Source organism: Mya arenaria, chromosome 4 (assembly GCF_026914265.1).
Source record: "Mya arenaria isolate MELC-2E11 chromosome 4, ASM2691426v1".
Lineage (NCBI taxonomy): Eukaryota > Metazoa > Mollusca > Bivalvia > Myida > Myidae > Mya > Mya arenaria.
In genome coordinates this window covers 72,574,789-72,593,632 of record NC_069125.1, presented here as the reverse complement: position 1 = coordinate 72,593,632, position 18,844 = coordinate 72,574,789, and the positions used below count along the sequence as shown (strand labels likewise).

Genomic DNA, 18,844 nt, shown 5'->3' with positions numbered 1-18,844 from the left:
TTAATTTCTGATGTAATACCTTAAGACCCTCAAGTTGATGTGATACCTTAAGGCCCTGTAGTTGATGTGATATCATAAGACCCTAAAGTTGATGTGATACCGTAAGGCCCTGTAGTTGATGAAATACCTTAAGGTCCTGTAGTTGATGTAATACCAGAAGCCCCTATAGTTGATGTGATACCTTAAGACCCTGTAGTTTATGAAATACCTGAAGGCCCTGTAGTTAATGAAATACCAGAAGGCCCTGTGGTTGATGTGATTCCTTAAGACCCTGTAGTTGATGTGATACCTTAGGGCCCTGCAGTTGATGTGATACCGAAAGGCCCTGTAGTTGATGAAAGACCTTAAGGCCCTGTAGTTTATGTGATACTGAAAGGCCCTGTAGTTGTTGAAAAATCTTAAGGCCCTGTAGTTGATGTGATACATTAAGGCCCTGCAGTTGATGTGATTCCGAAAGGCCCTGCAGTTGATAAAATATCAGAAGGCTGTGAAGTAGATGTAATATCAAAACGCCCTGTAGTTGATTTAATACCAGAAGGCCCGGAGGTGATATCAGAAGGCCCTGTAGTTGATGTGATACCTTAAGGCCCTGTATTTGATGAAATACCTTAAGGCCCTGTAGTTGACGTGATACCGAAAGGCCCTGTAGTTGATGAAATACCAGAAGGCCCTGTAATTGATGTAATACCTTAAGGCCCTGTATTTGATGAAATACCTTAAGGCCCTGTAGTTGATGTGATACCGAAAGGCCCTGTAGTTGATGAAATACCAGAAGGCCCTGTAATTGATGTAATACCTTAAGGCCCTGTAGTTGATGTAATACCAGAAGGCTGTGTAGTTGATGTAATATCAAAAGGCCCTGTAGTTGGTGTAATACCAGAAGGCCCTGTAGTTGATGAAATACCTTAAGGCCCTGTAGTTGATGTAAACCTTAAGGCAGTGTAGTTGATGTGATATCAGAAGGCCCTGTAGTTGATGTGATACCATAAGGCCCTGTATTTGATGAAATACCTTAAGGCCGTGTAGTTGATGTGATATCAGAAGGCCCTGTAGTTGATGAAATACCTGAAGGCCCTGTAGTTTATCAAATACCTTAACTACTATTGACTGGTGCATTGCAGGACAGCTATTGGAACAGCTTCCTGATTGCATCCCTAGGATGTTAAAATGATCAGGAGTATTTGATTTGGTTGGCACTGTATTGTTAAAGCATCTAAATACTGGAGACACCTCATGGTGGTGTAATGCATGGAAAATGCATTAGGAGTTATTTCAATGCAAAAAAAGGAATAAAATACTGGAACACCAAATCAGTTTATGTTAATCAATTTCTGAAAACCATACAATAGAAGATCTTGTCTTATCCTAGTAAACATTGAGATTCAAAAACGTTTTTACCTACTGAGTTGTAACAGCCCAGTAGTTTGGAGGTGCACTTATGCAATTTATCGTGGAACATTTTATGTCCATTGTTCTAGTACATACAGCATCGATCATCCTAGGCAGGTTTTTATTCGATTCTAGGACATTTGCCCCCCCGGATGTTTGCCCCCCCCCGGATGTTTGCCCCCCTTTTGGACCATCGCGGACATTTGCCCCCCCGCCGTTTTCGAGGGGGCGGACATTTGCCCCCCCGCCGTTTTCGAGGGGGCGGACATTTGCCCCCCCCGGTTTTATAAGTTTATACCAAGATATTAAAAATATATTAATATATAAAAAAAATGAACATTTTTTTCTTTAACTATTTGTTCAATTTACGTGCAAACTGCCAACCGATTTACACCAGTTTGTATGTTTGTCACTAATTACATATAAATACAGATTACACCGTTCAGGTCACACATGTGACGATGTAGGCTTAGGTAAGACAACAATGTAATGTGGTGTTGATAGTTTGTAAGATTATTAAAGTTATCGCAAATGTCCGCCCCATCGAAAATGGAGGGGGGGCAAATGTCCGCCCCCTCGAACATTGAGGGGGGGCAAATGTCCGCCCCCTCGAAAACGGCGGGGGGGGCAAATGTCCGCCATGGTCCAAAAGGGGGGCAAACATCCGGGGGGGGCAAATGTCCGGGGGGGCAAATGTCCGTTTACCTTTTATTCAGTGCCAGTAAGTTTTTATTATTACATTCACCAGGGCATACAAAAGACAAAAAAAACATCAACACCCACTTTAACAATCCCATTTCTAAAAATTCCTTAATTACATTAAATAATTTGTACCTAACATTATATAAGTAGTACATTTCCTTCCAGGGGGGATATAGGCAGCCTGCCCCAGTGTCATAGTCAATTCTGAGTGTTTTCTCATTTGTAACAGCCTAAAGTCTAGTGTTAATATGATAAAGGAAGTTTTTTTATTGTCTGCAAATCATGTCTAAGGTTTTTTTCAGATGTTTTCTTAAGTGTATGCTTAGTCATAGAAAATTACAACATACCAGCAACTTCTTTGCATTCCTAATACAAGGCAATAGTTTTTAAGGATTACTTACAGCAGCTCAGTGATCCACCATATTTTCTCGACTATAAGACGGGGAAATTGGGTCCCAAATTTTTAACCTGAAGTCTTATAAGCGAGTCGATAAAATATTAAAAAAAGATTCAAGTCAAAATCAATAATATTTTACATAGGGTATTCGACTAACCGGTATATCGTCTACTGATGCAAGTATGGGGCGATTAAGTAAACAACGACACAAAATCTCTTCACGGCTCGTGCTCCGACGTCACACAGTGTACTGTTTAATCTGCATTTTTCTCATGGCGCGTGTCTGTTTAATTAGTTTGACAGATATATCAAAACAGTAAATTGGAAACTTAATATGATGTAGGTACCTAACTGCCAATTTGATTATGCAGACAAATTACAATGCAAATATAAATCCTTTATAATCGTCGCCAATCAAGGGACAATATTGTCTATTGCTAAACAAACACCTATTCATGCATTGCCTCGGCTTTTCGCAGTTTTGTTATTGAAGCCATTTATTTCATGGTGTTAATTACGGTTTATTGATCACAACATAATGGTCAATCTTTTGATTTTAATTGGGTTAACCAAAATTATTCCAATTCTGATAAGTAACGTCCTGTCCTGCAACCTTAAACACGTGACCGTGTACTAATTATTAACCTACCTCCAAATAGAGAACTCACACTTTCCCGCCATTTTCTTCAACCAAAACAACAAATTTACCGCGAAAGTCGATAATTGTCTGTTGACCATGAACATTTTCACACATTTGGAGGAAGTAAAGGATTTTAGATTTGCTTAAAAATTTACCCCGTCTTATAAATGAGTCGAAACAAAAAGTACCAGATTTCGTGGGCAAAGTTAGGGGATCGTCTTATAAGCGGATCGCCTTATAGTCGAGGAAATACGGTATATGTATTTTGATTGTTTTGTAAGCTGGTTTGGTTGCCATATAGACACAAAATGGTTTTGTTTCTTTAACTTCTTTGTTTCATAACTAGTTCTTTTTCCAATAACTGACAATCAAGTTTATTACAAAAAAATCTTGGTTTCACTTGCCAGCAGTGTTGCCTTAAATCTATATACAAAGAAGTAACACTATGCCTGTAAATACACCATTTGCCCATTTAATTAGGAGCACACATGTTTTTCCCCCAACCTCTTTGCTCCACTAGCCAGTTCTATTGCCTTTCAGGATACAAACATGTTTGATTTTCCAATCTCTTTGTTTCACTGGTCATCTCTGCTGCCCATCTAGATATTAAACAAACTCTTTTTTATAGCTAATCATATCTCAGTTTCCCAACTAGATATACAAAAAATTGTTACTCCAAAATTTAAATTTGATCCTTTTCCCATCTATATATTAACCAGTTGATTAATCATGTATGTAACGGAGGTAAAACAGGTGTTTTTTCTTGAGACTCGTAAACATGCAAACAGGCTGGTTCCCTATTACTGTATTGTCACTATTGTATATATATCAGTAGTACACTTGGGGGAAAAAACAACACCAGTTTGTTGCACCTTCAACTAACATCATCCAAGTTGACTTTTTCTGTCAATATCGGAGAAAAAGTGCTCAAAATCTAAAAATACACCATTTCGAACTTGAATTGTTACAAATTCTTGGGGGAGAACCCCCCTGCCAACATTTTAAACCCCCTCTAATGTCAATTCCTGGATTCGCCCCTTCCTTCTGAACTGAGTCTGTTGCCTGTTGCCCATTCAGTACCAAGACAGGTGCTGCACAGTCATACAATCATGTTTTGTGAACTGATGGTTTCATCAGTCTCTTTCACCTCTTGTCAAGTTAGTTACCAACAAAGTTAATTTCTTTCACCAGTCCTGCTCTTGACATGTCATTTTGTCCATAGTTCTCATAGAAGTTCATACAGATTTCACTCATCATGTTTTTCAACAATGCTTTTCCTGCTGGGTCAAAGTTGATTCTATCAATACAGAGATGACTGGTTATATTTTTCTGTGTTAAGGAAGTACCATTTTGAAAATTCTATCATCACTGTTACAGAAGGTGTCATTGAAATTCCACTGATTGGTTTACTCTGGAAACCATTATGATTTTTGTTTGATTTTATTTTCCAATGTTTAGAAAATAGAAATGTTGGGTATCGGTACAAAGAGTACTGGAGAATTAATTACAATGAATAAATAATTCTGTTTTCTTTTACTTTTGTTTCAATGGCTTAAAGCTGCACTCTCACAGATTGAACGTTTTGACAACTTTTTAATTTTTTGTCTTGAAACGAGGCATTTTTGCGAAAATGCATGGAAACTAGTTATGTTAGACTGCTGACAAAAAATTAGATCGCAGATTTTTATATTTAGTTCAAAAATTGATGTTTTATGCATTTTTCTTAACCGTTCGTAACAGTTTAAGCCATAAAACATGAATTTTCGAATGGAAATATGAAATTCGGTGATCTGATCTTTTGTCAGTAATCTTTTATCGTTGGTTTGCAGATACTTATGCAAAAATTTGCCCTTTCCAAGACAAAGAATAAAGGAAATGTAAAAACGGTATATCTGTGAGAGTGCAGCTTTAAAATCCTCGTTAATTAATAACAAGTCCATGCAGTTGCTATTATTTGTGGCGTGTGTACAAAAATTTTGATGTTGGACAAAAAGCCAAACTACTGTCATAGGCTTGTGAGTTTAAACAGCTATGAACGTAGATACATTTAACCTGTTCATTTAAAAAATTTCAAAGACAATTCAAGGCATAATTACGCGAGGCAAGTCTCATCATTTTGACAAGAATGTTAACTGACTGATAAAAAAGAATGTTTCAATCTACACATTCAGATGTTGTTTCAATTGAATGTCATTAATGAAAAAAATCATGGCCAAAAAAAATATGTTCAGCAACCATGACAATAATAATAATAATAATAATTATAATAATAAAATTAATGATGAAGATTTTAGTTTTAGTCAAAAAAATATTTGTCGTCTACATTTCCTTATTTTGTGTAAATGATTGTAGTGTATTATCTTAATATTTACCAATTTAATGCAATAGTGTATCAGATAAGGTTTCATTATTTTTATTACACAATACAATACAGTCATTATAGCACCTACCTAGTAAAATATATCCAGCATTAGATAGTCCCTTTGCAAAAATTCCAATATTTCTCAATATTGTTTTTTCTAGTCCTCTTGGTAGAACGCTACAGCAAACACTGCTGGCAGTCTCAGCAGATTCCACAAAAATATCTACCATGCGATTAAACTGGTTTTCAACAGTTGTGAAGGGTTTTTTATGAGAAACCATTTCAAAGATATATTTCAGCATTCGAAGCTTTACCAATAAATGCAGTTCTTGGTAAATTATATGTTACCATTGGCATTGCTATAGTAATGAGGTGATATTGCTGGCCATTCCTATAATGGTCTTTATAACTAGGGTGAACATAAGTCAACATGCATTATTTGGTTTAGAAACTTATTCCAATTCCCTCTGTTACTGAGAATTCAAACTCTTTATTACCTGAACAATAGGGGATATATGAGCATAACTTGAAAATTAGAAGATGGAATCAAGTAAATCTTCATACAATGGTAAAGCTCTTTAAGAGGAAGTGCCGTGTACAAGAACCATAAGTCTATTTTATAAAAATATTTTTTGTCCTTTGTTATGTATTTCAGTTGTCATAGTTTTTTAGGGACAATAACCTGTAAACTGCATTATGGAATTAACTGAAATTAAAACTTGAGAACTATGAGATGGGATTCATTAAAACATCATATTATGGCAAAGCACAAAGTGAAAAAAGGCAGTGTACAACAACCTGAACTGTATCTCAGCTTATTGAAGAGTTATTGCCCTTTTTTGAAAACTATGAATCACCATCTAATAAAACATTATACAATGGAATAGCAACATGAGATCAGGTGTGGTGTACAGGAATTATAACTCTATTTTAGTTATTTACAAAGTAATTGTACTTTTTTTACCTTTTTCATGTCTGGAGCATAACTTGAAAAATACAGGACAGAATGTAATTTAGCTTTAAACAATAGTAAAACACAATAGAAGAAAGTATAGTATAAATGAACCAAAAGTAGTTGATGAAATATCAAAAGGCCCTGTAGTTGATGTGATACATTAAGACTTTGTAGTTTATGTGATATCAGAAGGCCCTGTAGTTGATGTGATACCTTAAGGTCCTGTAGTTGATGTGATACCTTAAGGCCCTGTAGTTGATGTGATACCTTAAGGCCCTGTAGTTGATGTGACATCTTAAGGCTCTTCAGTTGATGTAATACCAGAAAGCCCTGTAGTTGATATGATATCAGAAGGCCCTGTAATTGATGAAATACCTGAAGGCCCTGTAGTTGATGAAATACCTGAAGGCCTTGTAGTTGATGTGATATCAGAAGGCAATGTAGTTGATGTGATACCAGAAGGCTGTGTAGTTGATGAAAAACCTTAAGACCCTGTGGTTGATGTTCTACCTTAAGGCTCTGTAGTTGATGTGATACCAGAAGGCTGTGTAGTTGATGAAAAACATTAAGACCCTGTAGTTGATGTGATACCAGAAGGCTGTGTAGTTGATGAAATACCTTAAGACCCTGTAGTTAATGTTCTACCTTAAGACCCTGTAGTTGATGTGATACCAGAAGGCTGTGTAGTTGATGAAATACCTTAAGACCCTGTGGTTGATGTTCTACCTTAAGGCTCTGTAGTTGATGTGATACCAGAAGGCCCTGTTGTTGATGTTATACCAGTACTTAATTCAAATTGTCCAAACCATGCTTTAAATTGTTTTAAAGGAGAACTTCCCTGCTAGAGTTATAAGATCATTTGGTTTTGTAAACTTTTCCTTAAGATTTATATTCAATTTTCAGTGAAATTGTTGCATGGTATTATTGCATTAACAAATGACAAAAACAGAAGTGGCATGAATCATGATTATAAAGTCATCAATTTTGATTGCCTAGAAGAGCTGTGAAATGTCATTGCATAATAGGTTGTTGTTGAGGAATGCCAAAGCTATGTTTTTCACCTTGAAGACTTAAAAAATAATTCAAATTGCATGAAATTATTCAAAATCTTACAGAAATAAGTTTTATATTCCGTAGACTGATGAAATGTCAATATCTATGTTTCCATGTGTTAGATTGTACTATTGTGACAATTTATATCTGTTGATTTCCTGCATCCCTCCTAATGTTTTTCAAACTGATAACATGCCAACACCATTATCTTTGTGCCCAAGAGTTTCATGGGCAGATCCAGGATTTTACATAAGAGGGGGCACAACAAAAAATGTGCTCAAAAGTGATTACCAATGTTTAATATCAAGTGCTGAAGTGTCTAAAAATGAAAAACCCTGGGTGCATTTGTTGGAACATATGGTTCATTCATTACATATGATTTTATCAGACATGTGAACCTTTGGCAATGACAGAGAGGTAGATTTAGGTCTAAAAAGCCGTAGTTTTGGGTCTAAAGCGTTAGAATTTCTTATTCCTTTAATTTTCAGTCAAAAACGATGATTGAAACTATGTGAACAAAAACTTGATATTTGTTACTATTTTTAGATTTTCGGAAAATATGCATAAAATACGTCATGGTTAAGAGACTTGTCAAATGTCAGTGTTTTTGATTGAGAAACAGAAGGAATATTACCTCTGACCTGTAAAAACAAGTTTATATTCAGAAGAGCTGCTAAAAAATCAAACCAGACTGCCAAAATAAGTCGGAGTGTAAGTGCAGAACACTGCAGAATTGTGTATGTCAATTTTCCCGCCAAAATGACGGGAAAGCGGTATGGCGTTAGAAGGGTCTCAAAAGCGGTATATTTTACCAATTGCCGGTAGAGTTCACATGTATGATTTTATCATACATCATAAGTCAATTGGACATTTTGTATTGGACTTCTTAATTTTGGCTGATGCAATCTGAGCAAAGTCGGTGTCTTTGTCATTTTGTATTACATTAAGATGCAACAAAATGTGATTTTATCCAAGAATAACACCAAACACTCAAAGATAAACTGTAATATACAATCATTTTTACTGTCCAGCCTGCTTGCTGTGAGCCAGGCATAGATGACACAATGGCGGTTCTGTTTACGTGCATGAGTGTGCGAATGCGTGAGTGCATTTGTCTGTCTGTACTGAATTTGACCATGTATTATAGGATATAAAAAAAACTTGCCATTAAGTTTCACCATGATGAGCTGGTGTGTTGCGCAAAAGACCCAGGTGCACCCAAAGATCAGGTCACGATTGGAGGGCAAAGGTTGAAATGATCTTTGTCTGGGCTGTATCTTGACCATGCATTACAGGATTTTCGAAAGCCTTACCATGAAAGTTTACCATGATGAGGTGGCTTGTCAAGACCCATGTCTGTACCTTAAATCAAAGTCACACTTAAAAGTTTAATGTCAAACTGTGAACTGTTGATAGGACTTGTATGGACTGAGCGTGGCTGTATCTTTACCATACATTTTAGGATTTTCAAAAAAACTTCCCATGGAGGTTGACTAGGCTGAGGCATGGTTTGGCAGGTACATGTATTGTTCAACACCATGTTATTCTGAATGGCATTGCAGGTAAGAGCATTAAATGTCTGTGTCAAAGGATCTTTCAACGAGCTTGATATGTCGTCATTTAACGTCTAGTTGTATTATACCCCCTTCACAAGTTTTACGAGGTCACCCTGCAGTTGGTTGATTGGTATGTTGCAATTTTCCTTGTCTGGAGCATATCTTGAAAATTACTTGTTTGAATTTAATTTTTCATACAATGGAAAAGCACAGTGAGAAGAAGTACAGTGTACAAGTGTGAGCATAACTTTTTTACAGCTAATTACGTAGTTATTGCCATTTGTTACATTTACATGTCCAGAGCATAACTTGCATATTACTGAATGGAACTTAATTAAACTTAACACAATGGTAAATCACAATAAGAGGATGTGCAGTGCACAAGAACCTCAACTCATTATTAGATTATTACAGAGTTATTGCCCTTTGCTACTTTTTCTTGTTGGGAGCATAGCTTAAAAACTAAGCTTCATACAATGGAAAGCCGGACAAGAAAAGGTGCAGTGTAAATGAAAAATAATTTTATCCACAGCATTGTCAAATCAAGGTGGGATTTCTGAATATTTCGCTGCCATTTCCTTTGAGGGTGGTGTAAATGTATTAATCACATTCAGTGATAAATCTAGATTTATTTTTGTTCATATAATTTATTTCAATGAACAGTATCAATCAAAGCATGACCTCTATTTTTATCATTGGGGTGTTTTTCTTCTGCCTTGAAAAATATTTTTTCTGGAATCTAAACATACTGTATATTTCATCCATTTCTGTTCTGTTTGCAGGTTCTGGGAGACAATGGCTTACCTTGCGAACACTCTTATATTCATTATTGTTGGCATGGTGATCTCCGAGAAGGCCATCTTTGAACTGCACGGCATCGACTGGTTTTACATGTTCTCTGTCTACCTCGGCTGCTTCGTCATCAGGTTTGTTTACACCTATATTAGATGTGTGAAATGCTTATTTTCAGAAAGCACAGCAAGACATGTAGATATCTATACATGCATAAGTTGCAGCTGAGTTTCAAATTTGTTCCAGAAATCACTTTTTAATCATGTAGTTTTTTTGTTGATGCACTGATACTGGTATAAATTACTTTCCTCTGCTTTTGTACATTTTGTTATGGCATTTCTGCCCTGTGCATATGTGTTTCATTATGACGTGACAGATAATTCCCTGCTGAAGCCAAGTGTATGAAAGCTTGGTAAATAAGTTGTCATACTAGTTTGCACATTTACAAGATTTGATTGGTTGATAACTGCTGGATGGTTGAATCTTGTACATTGTGCATATACATGTACTTCGTGATATAGCATTATATGCATACAGATTCATTTTCATGTAGCGTCTATCATTATAATTACATTATTTGAAGCAGCAGTTTCATGCTGTTGTTTTTGTTGTTGTAGGGGTCTTGTGATAGCCATATTCAGTCCTATACTACGACACACAGGGTATGGTTTAACCTGGAAGGAGGGCGCAGTGATGACCTGGGGTGGCCTGAGGGGGGCAGTTGGTCTGGCCTTGGCCCTGCAGGTGGCTCATCATGACAAGATTGACCAGGAGAAAGTAGGGGTCAGGGTAAGTCGCTCTGAGTATTCTGTGGCATGAAGCTTGTGGTTGAACAGGAGAAAGTGGGGGGGGGGGGACATGGTAAGTGGGCTCTGATTATTCTGTGTGGGGATGCAGTGGCTGGAGGTCTGGCCCTGGCTCTGCAGGTGGTTAAATAGGAGAGGTGTGGTCAGGGTAAGTCGGCTCTGAGTATTCTGTGTGGGGATGCAGTGGATGTAGTTCAGTTCAAACATAAGTTTCAGCCATTCAGATTTAGTTATAGTAGATGGATAGTCATGAAACTGGGTGTTTAGGTAGCTTTAGGTAGCTTATGTTTAGAGCTAGCCTGTAATTACTTTTCAGGGGTATTGGGTCAAGATCAAGGCTATTAAAAATAGAGAATTGTTTCCAACCTTAAGTTTAGTAAAGATTCATGGTTAAGGTCATGGTCATGAAACTAAGTATGAATGTTTGAGCAAAACTAAACACATCCAATACTTAACTAGAGTAATTTTCAGTTTTGGATGTTTTCATAAAATTAAGGAGAAAAGCAGCTGCTTTTTTTTCAACTCACACAAGAAATTAATAGGCTATAATTTCTAATACCCAATATGGTTTCGTCACAGTTCTTTATTGCATTGATGAATTTTTAGTTGTTACAAAACATGTTATGGTGATTAAAATATATATATTTTTGGTATATCAAACAGTAAAATGGGATAACCTGATATTTCATCATATGATGTCCCGATTCTCAAATAGGAACATTTGGTTGCCTGTTTAGCATAATGACTTTCATGTCTGTTGTTAGCCATATTCCCATGGGAATCATCGAATTTATTCTTTCCAACTCAGGCATTGTTGACATTGTCTCTTCCCACTCTGACAGTGGTATATGTCCTGAAGGTGGAAAATTCATTATAAAGAATAAGGAAAAATTATTTACTAAAAATAGTTCCTACGTCTTTTTTATGTTTAATGTCAGGGTCTATTCTCGTGGATGTAATTATGTTTGGAACATATTTGGAAGGGACAAAAACAAGAATCTGTTGTGTTTGTAATGTCAGGATGAAGTGTTTATGATTTATGCAATAAGTAAACCTCCAGTCATTGAGTCTTTCCTGCGTCAGAAATAAATCTTTTAAACATAAATAGAATTTACTTGAATATTTCGCTGTATAATCTATACCTTTTTGTGACCACTTCATGTTATTGTTGTTTTTTGGCACATTTATCATGTAATAATTCTGTAATGCAGAAGGTATATAGTAAACTCAGGCATCCTGTCAGGGAATAATACTTGATTTGACAGGATGTTGGCCCCAACTCAATGCTCTGTTATTCAGTTGGAGGTCTCAAACAAGCCACAACAAAATTCTGACAAGCTGACAAACTTCAGCCATTGGTTTTTACAACATTCTATTTGGCTGTTGGTTTTTGCTGTTGAATTAAACAACACGGCGTCGGCGGTGGCGGCGGCGTCCGCGTCCCATTTTCGCTTGTCCGGGGTATATCTCCTAAACTATTAGTGGTATCAACTTGAAATTTCATATGTAGATAGATCTAATTGAGGGCAAGTGCAGTGCACAAGAACTGTTACTCTTGCTTCCATATTTTTAGAGTTATTGCCCTTTGTTATTTTTCACGCTTAAAGTTTTGTCCCGGGCATATCTTGTAGAATATAAGAGTTATCAACTTGAAACTTCATATGTAGATAGATCTCATGGAGGGCAAGTGCAGTGCACAATAACAGTAACTCTTGCTTTCTTAGTTTTAAAATTATTGCTCTTTGTTAATTTTCATGCTTAAAGTTTTGTACCATGGTGGTACAGTACAACACAGCAGTCACCAATCAACTGGTGACCGTTTTTCTACTAAATGGCAAACAGTTTTTAATATGTTTATAACTACATGGTGGAACAGTACAACACAGCAGTCACCGATCAACTAGTGACCGTTTTTCTTCTAAATGGTAACAGTTTTTAACATGTTTATTACTACATGGCGGAACAGTACAACACAGCAGTCCCCAATCAACTGGTGACCGTTTTACTACTAAATGGGAAACAGTTTTTAACATGTTTATAACTACATGGTGGTATAGTACAATACAGCAGTCACCAATCAACTGGTGACCGTTTTACTACTAAATGGGAAACAGTTTTTAATATGTTTATAACTACATGGTGGTACAGTACAACACAGCAGTCACCAATCAACAAGTGACCGTTTTTCTACTAAATGGGAACAGTTTTTAACATGTTTATTACTACATGGTGGTATAGTACAATACAGCAGTCACCAATCAACTGGTGATCATTTTTTTTACTAAATGGGAACAGTTTTTAACATGTTTATTACTACATGGTGGTACAGTACAACACAGCAGTCACCAATTAACTGGTGACCGTTTATTTACTAAATGGGAACAGTTTTTAACATGTTTATTACTACATGGTGGTACAGTACAACACAGCAGTCACCAATCAACTGGTGACCGTTTTTTTACCAAATGGCAAACAGTTTTTAACATGTTTATAACTACATTGTGGTACAGTACAACAAAGCAGTCACCAATCAACTGGTGACCGTTTTTCTACTAAATGGCAAACAGTTTTTAACATGTTTATTACTACATTGTGGTACAGTACAACACAGCAGTCCCCAATCAACAGATGACCGTTTTACTACTAAATGGCAAACAGTTTTTAACATGTTTATAACTACATGGTGGTACAGTACAACACAGCAGTCACCGATCAACAAGTGACCGTTTTTCTACTAAATGGGAACAGTTTTTAACATGTTTATTACTACATGGTGGTACAGTACAACACAGCAGTCACTAATCAACTGGTGACCATTTTTCTACTAAATGGCAAACAGTTTTTAACATGTTTATTACTACATTGTGGTACAGTACAACACAGCAGTCATCAATCAACTGGTGACCGTTTTACTACTAAATGGCAAACAGTTTTTAACATGTTTATAACTACATGGTGGTACAGTACAACACAGCAGTCACCGATCAACAAGTGACCGTTTTTCTACTAAATGGGAACAGTTTTTAACATGTTTATTACTACATGGTGGTACAGTACAACACAGCAGTCACTAATCAACTGGTGACCATTTTTCTACTAAATGGCAAACAGTTTTTAACATGTTTATAACTACATGGTGGTACAGTACAACACAGCAGTCACCAATCAACTGGTGACTGTTTTTCTACTAAATGGCAAACAGTTTTTAACATGTTTATTACTACATGGTGGTACAGTACAACACAGCAGTCCCCAATCAACTGGTGACCGTTTTACTACTAAATGGCAAACAGTTTTTAACATGTTTATAACTACATGGTGGTACAGTGCAACACAGCAGTCACCAATCAACTGGTGACCGTTTTACTACTAAATGGCAAACAGTTTTTAACATGTTTATTACTACATGGTGGTACAGTACAACACAGCAGTCACCAATTAACTGGTGACCGTTTTTTTACTAAATGGGAACAGTTTTTAACATGTTTATTACTACATGGTGGAACAGTACAACACAGCAGTCACCAATCAACTGGTGACCGTTTTTCTACTAAATGGCAAACAGTTTTTAACATGTTTATTACTACATGGTGGTACAGTACAACACAGCAGTCACCAATTAACTGGTGACCGTTTTTTTACTAAATGGGAACAGTTTTTAACATGTTTATTACTACATGGTGGAACAGTACAACACAGCAGTCACCAATCAACTGGTGACCGTTTTTCTACTAAATGGCAAACAGTTTTTAACATGTTTATAACTACATGGTGGTACAGTACAACACAGCAGTCACCAATCAACTGGTGACTGTTTTACTACTAAATGGCAAACAGTTTTTAACATGTTTATAACTATATGGTGGTACAGTACAACACAGCAGTCACCAATCAACTGGTGACCGTTTTTCTACTAAATGGGAACAGTTTTTAACATGTTTATTACTACATGGTGGTACAGTACAACACAGCAGTCCCCAATCAACTGGTGACCGTTTTTCTACTAAATGGCAAACAGTTTTTAACATGTTTATAACTACATGGTGGTACAGTACAACACAGCAGTCCCCAATCAACTGGTGACCGTTTTTCTACTAAATGGCAAACAGTTTTTAACATGTTTATTACTACATGGTGGTACAGTACAACACAGCAGTCACCAATTAACTGGTGACCGTTTTACTACTAAATGGGAACAGTTTTTAACATGTTTATAACTACATGGTGGTACAGTACAACACAGCAGTCAGCGATCAACTGGTGCCCGTTTTTCTGCTAAATGGCAAACAGTTTTTAATATGTTTATTACTACATGGTGGTACAATACAACATAGCAGTCACCAATCAACTGGTGACTGTTTTGCTACTAAATGGCAAACAGTTTTTAACATGTTTATTACTACATGGTGGTACAGTACAACACAGCAGTCCCCAATCAACTGGTGACCGTTTACTACTAAATGGCAAACAGTTTTTAACATGTTTATAACTACATGGTGGTACAGTACAACACAGCAGTCACCAATCAACTGATGACCGTTTTTCTACTAAATGACAAACAGTTTTTAACATGTTTATTACTACATGGTAGTACAGTACAACACAGCAGTCACCAATCAACTGGTGACCGTTTTACTACTAAATGGCAAACAGTTTTTAACATGTTTATTACTACATGGCGGTATAGTACAACACAGCAGTCACCAATCAACTGGTGACCGTTTTACTACTAAATGGCAAACAGTTTTTAATATGTTTATTACTACATGGTGGTACAATACAACATAGCAGTCACCAATCAACTGGTGACCGTTTTACTACTAAATGGCAAACAGTTTTTAACATGTTTATTACTACATGGTGGTACAGTACAACACAGCAGTCACCAATTAACTGGTGACCGTTTTTTTACTAAATGGGAACAGTTTTTAACATGTTTATTACTACATGGTGGAACAGTACAACACAGCAGTCACCAATCAACTGGTGACCGTTTTTCTACTAAATGGCAAACAGTTTTTAACATGTTTATTACTACATGGTGGTACAGTACAACACAGCAGTCACCAATTAACTGGTGACCGTTTTTTTACTAAATGGGAACAGTTTTTAACATGTTTATTACTACATGGTGGAACAGTACAACACAGCAGTCACCAATCAACTGGTGACCGTTTTTCTACTAAATGGCAAACAGTTTTTAACATGTTTATAACTACATGGTGGTACAGTACAACACAGCAGTCACCAATCAACTGGTGACTGTTTTACTACTAAATGGCAAACAGTTTTTAACATGTTTATAACTATATGGTGGTACAGTACAACACAGCAGTCACCAATCAACTGGTGACCGTTTTTCTACTAAATGGGAACAGTTTTTAACATGTTTATTACTACATGGTGGTACAGTACAACACAGCAGTCCCCAATCAACTGGTGACCGTTTTTCTACTAAATGGCAAACAGTTTTTAACATGTTTATAACTACATGGTGGTACAGTACAACACAGCAGTCCCCAATCAACTGGTGACCGTTTTTCTACTAAATGGCAAACAGTTTTTAACATGTTTATTACTACATGGTGGTACAGTACAACACAGCAGTCACCAATTAACTGGTGACCGTTTTACTACTAAATGGGAACAGTTTTTAACATGTTTATAACTACATGGTGGTACAGTACAACACAGCAGTCAGCGATCAACTGGTGCCCGTTTTTCTGCTAAATGGCAAACAGTTTTTAATATGTTTATTACTACATGGTGGTACAATACAACATAGCAGTCACCAATCAACTGGTGACTGTTTTGCTACTAAATGGCAAACAGTTTTTAACATGTTTATTACTACATGGTGGTACAGTACAACACAGCAGTCCCCAATCAACTGGTGACCGTTTTACTACTAAATGGCAAACAGTTTTTAACATGTTTATAACTACATGGTGGTACAGTACAACACAGCAGTCACCAATCAACTGATGACCGTTTTTCTACTAAATGACAAACAGTTTTTAACATGTTTATTACTACATGGTAGTACAGTACAACACAGCAGTCACCAATCAACTGGTGACCGTTTTACTACTAAATGGCAAACAGTTTTTAACATGTTTATTACTACATGGCGGTATAGTACAACACAGCAGTCACCAATCAACTGGTGACCGTTTTACTACTAAATGGCAAACAGTTTTTAATATGTTTATTACTACATGGTGGTACAATACAACATAGCAGTCACCAATCAACTGGTGACTGTTTTGCTACTAAATGGCAAACAGTTTTTAACATGTTTATTACTACATGGTGGTACAGTACAACACAGCAGTCCCCAATCAACTGGTGACCGTTTTACTACTAAATGGCAAACAGTTTTTAACATGTTTATAACTACATGGTGGTACCGTACAACACAGCAGTCACCAATCAACTGGTGACCGTTTTACTACTAAATGGCAAACAGTTTTTAACATGTTTATAACTACATGGCGGTATAGTACAACACAGCAGTCCCCAATCATCTGGGATGTCCTGACATTCCCAAAACACTATTGCAAAGCCATGGCGGGCATTTCTAATAAGGCAAAAGAAGAAAGAACAGATATGGCGAGGGAAAGTGATGAAAGTATGACACGTTAAAACCAATGAAGCTGCATTATATTCTTTGTGCTGATATAAAATAGATGAATAATCAGCAGGTCTCTAATAGTAGAACCATTATGAATAGCCTGTGGAATATCCCACTGCCAAAAATCTAACAGGTTGCAAGTCTGTATTAGTCTGCAGTTGTTGATTATCCCTAATTATGGCCTTTTTCTAACCTTTTAAATAAAATCATATTTTTCATGTTTTTGTATGGGCGAGCATTTGGGAGGGTATGGTGTCCGTTGAATCACTTTGTCACCCTTTGTCCAACCTTTTGAGCAAATAGGGCCATCTTGGCCCTTTTAGTTTATATTTTATACTAATTTCTTTTAGTTTGATTTTGACAAAAGTTTTTTGGTAATAGAATCATTCTCAATGCCGTTTTTTGTGTAGAAACCAGAACTGGGCTCCATTTTGAGAGGCCGCAAGAAAGTACCCCTAGTGGGGATCGAACCCACGTCCTCTTTGGGGAAAGGTGGACATCTATACCTAGACCACTGATCTCACCAATCTTCGTCTCCAGAAAAATGGCATTGTCCTTTCTGGAGATGGTACCTGCTGTTTTATAATGAGAGATTTTTAGCTTATATGTTTTTTTCAAAACAAAAAAAAAGTTGAAGTAGTCTTAAATTGATGTCAACCACATTGCTATTGTGCAAAAGCTTAAACCTTTGACACAATTTAGTAGACATGTTACCAGACAGAATGTTTACAAAGTCCCTAACTCTGGTTTTAATTATGGTTGTGTAAAAAACCTTGAATTTTTAAAAAGCTCGCCTTTAATCTTCTTGGCCATACTTTCAATTGAAACCTAGTAAAGAACTGCAGTGTTACCAACCCATCTTCTGGTCATGATCTTATCTCTTTATTGCCATTCACTTACATTGTACATAGTCATATATTTATCATCCATAGTCTGTTCAGTGCTCAGATTTAGGATTATATCTTGGTTAGATGGCATTAGCTTCATACTTTTTGTGCTATTGTCAGATGTAGTAGACACTTGTTTTCTCTTACTAATCATTTTGTTTTGAAGCAGTATATTAACATTATTGATGCATATTGCAAGAAGAACTGTCAGACTCATCAATCAAAATGCAAGTCTGGCAGTCAGTGCTCTTCAAAACACTCCATAAAAGTCAACAACCCTCAATAGTGTGATTAATGTGTTTTCATTATTTCAGTACTTTGCTGTAATGATATCTTCATGGGATAAACTATTTTGTCATTTACTTGGCACAGCAGATCAGTCAGTGTGATGTCAGTATGGTGCATTTGCTAGAATCGTGGAAAATCAGTATTAATAATTAAAACAAATTAATTGAGGGCTTAAGCATATGAGTTAAGGGTGCTTTACCATGTCCATTTTCTGTTAGCACTCTCCTGCGCTCGTGGAGACCATCATGTGCTTGCTCCTGCCTCCATAGAAGTAAATGTTTAAGATAATCAAATAATTCTTTCGTTATTACTAAAACTTAACATGTGATTATAAATTCATACAGGCATAAGATTTTGCAATTGAAACCTTTTATTACTTCATT

The 18,844-nt window shown here is 36.4% G+C and overlaps 1 protein-coding gene across 3 annotated transcripts in view; it reads left to right on the top strand.

Moving 5' to 3' along the window:
* Nucleotides 1–18,844, top strand: part of LOC128229773 (sodium/hydrogen exchanger 10-like) — a 216,996-nt gene that overhangs the window by 142,959 nt on the left and 55,193 nt on the right. The window contains exons 1-3 of one of the 3 annotated variants that reach the window (XM_052941593.1): nt 2,741–2,827; nt 9,837–9,980; nt 10,464–10,635. In XM_052941593.1, coding sequence (XP_052797553.1) covers nt 2,823–2,827; nt 9,837–9,980; nt 10,464–10,635 — 321 coding nt within the window. In that variant the 5' untranslated portion in view covers nt 2,741–2,822. Of the gene's footprint in view, nt 1–2,740; nt 2,828–3,157; nt 3,383–9,836; nt 9,981–10,463; nt 10,636–18,844 lie in introns of those variants that run through there. The other 2 variants (XM_052941594.1, XM_052941592.1) reach the window with 2 other exon arrangements.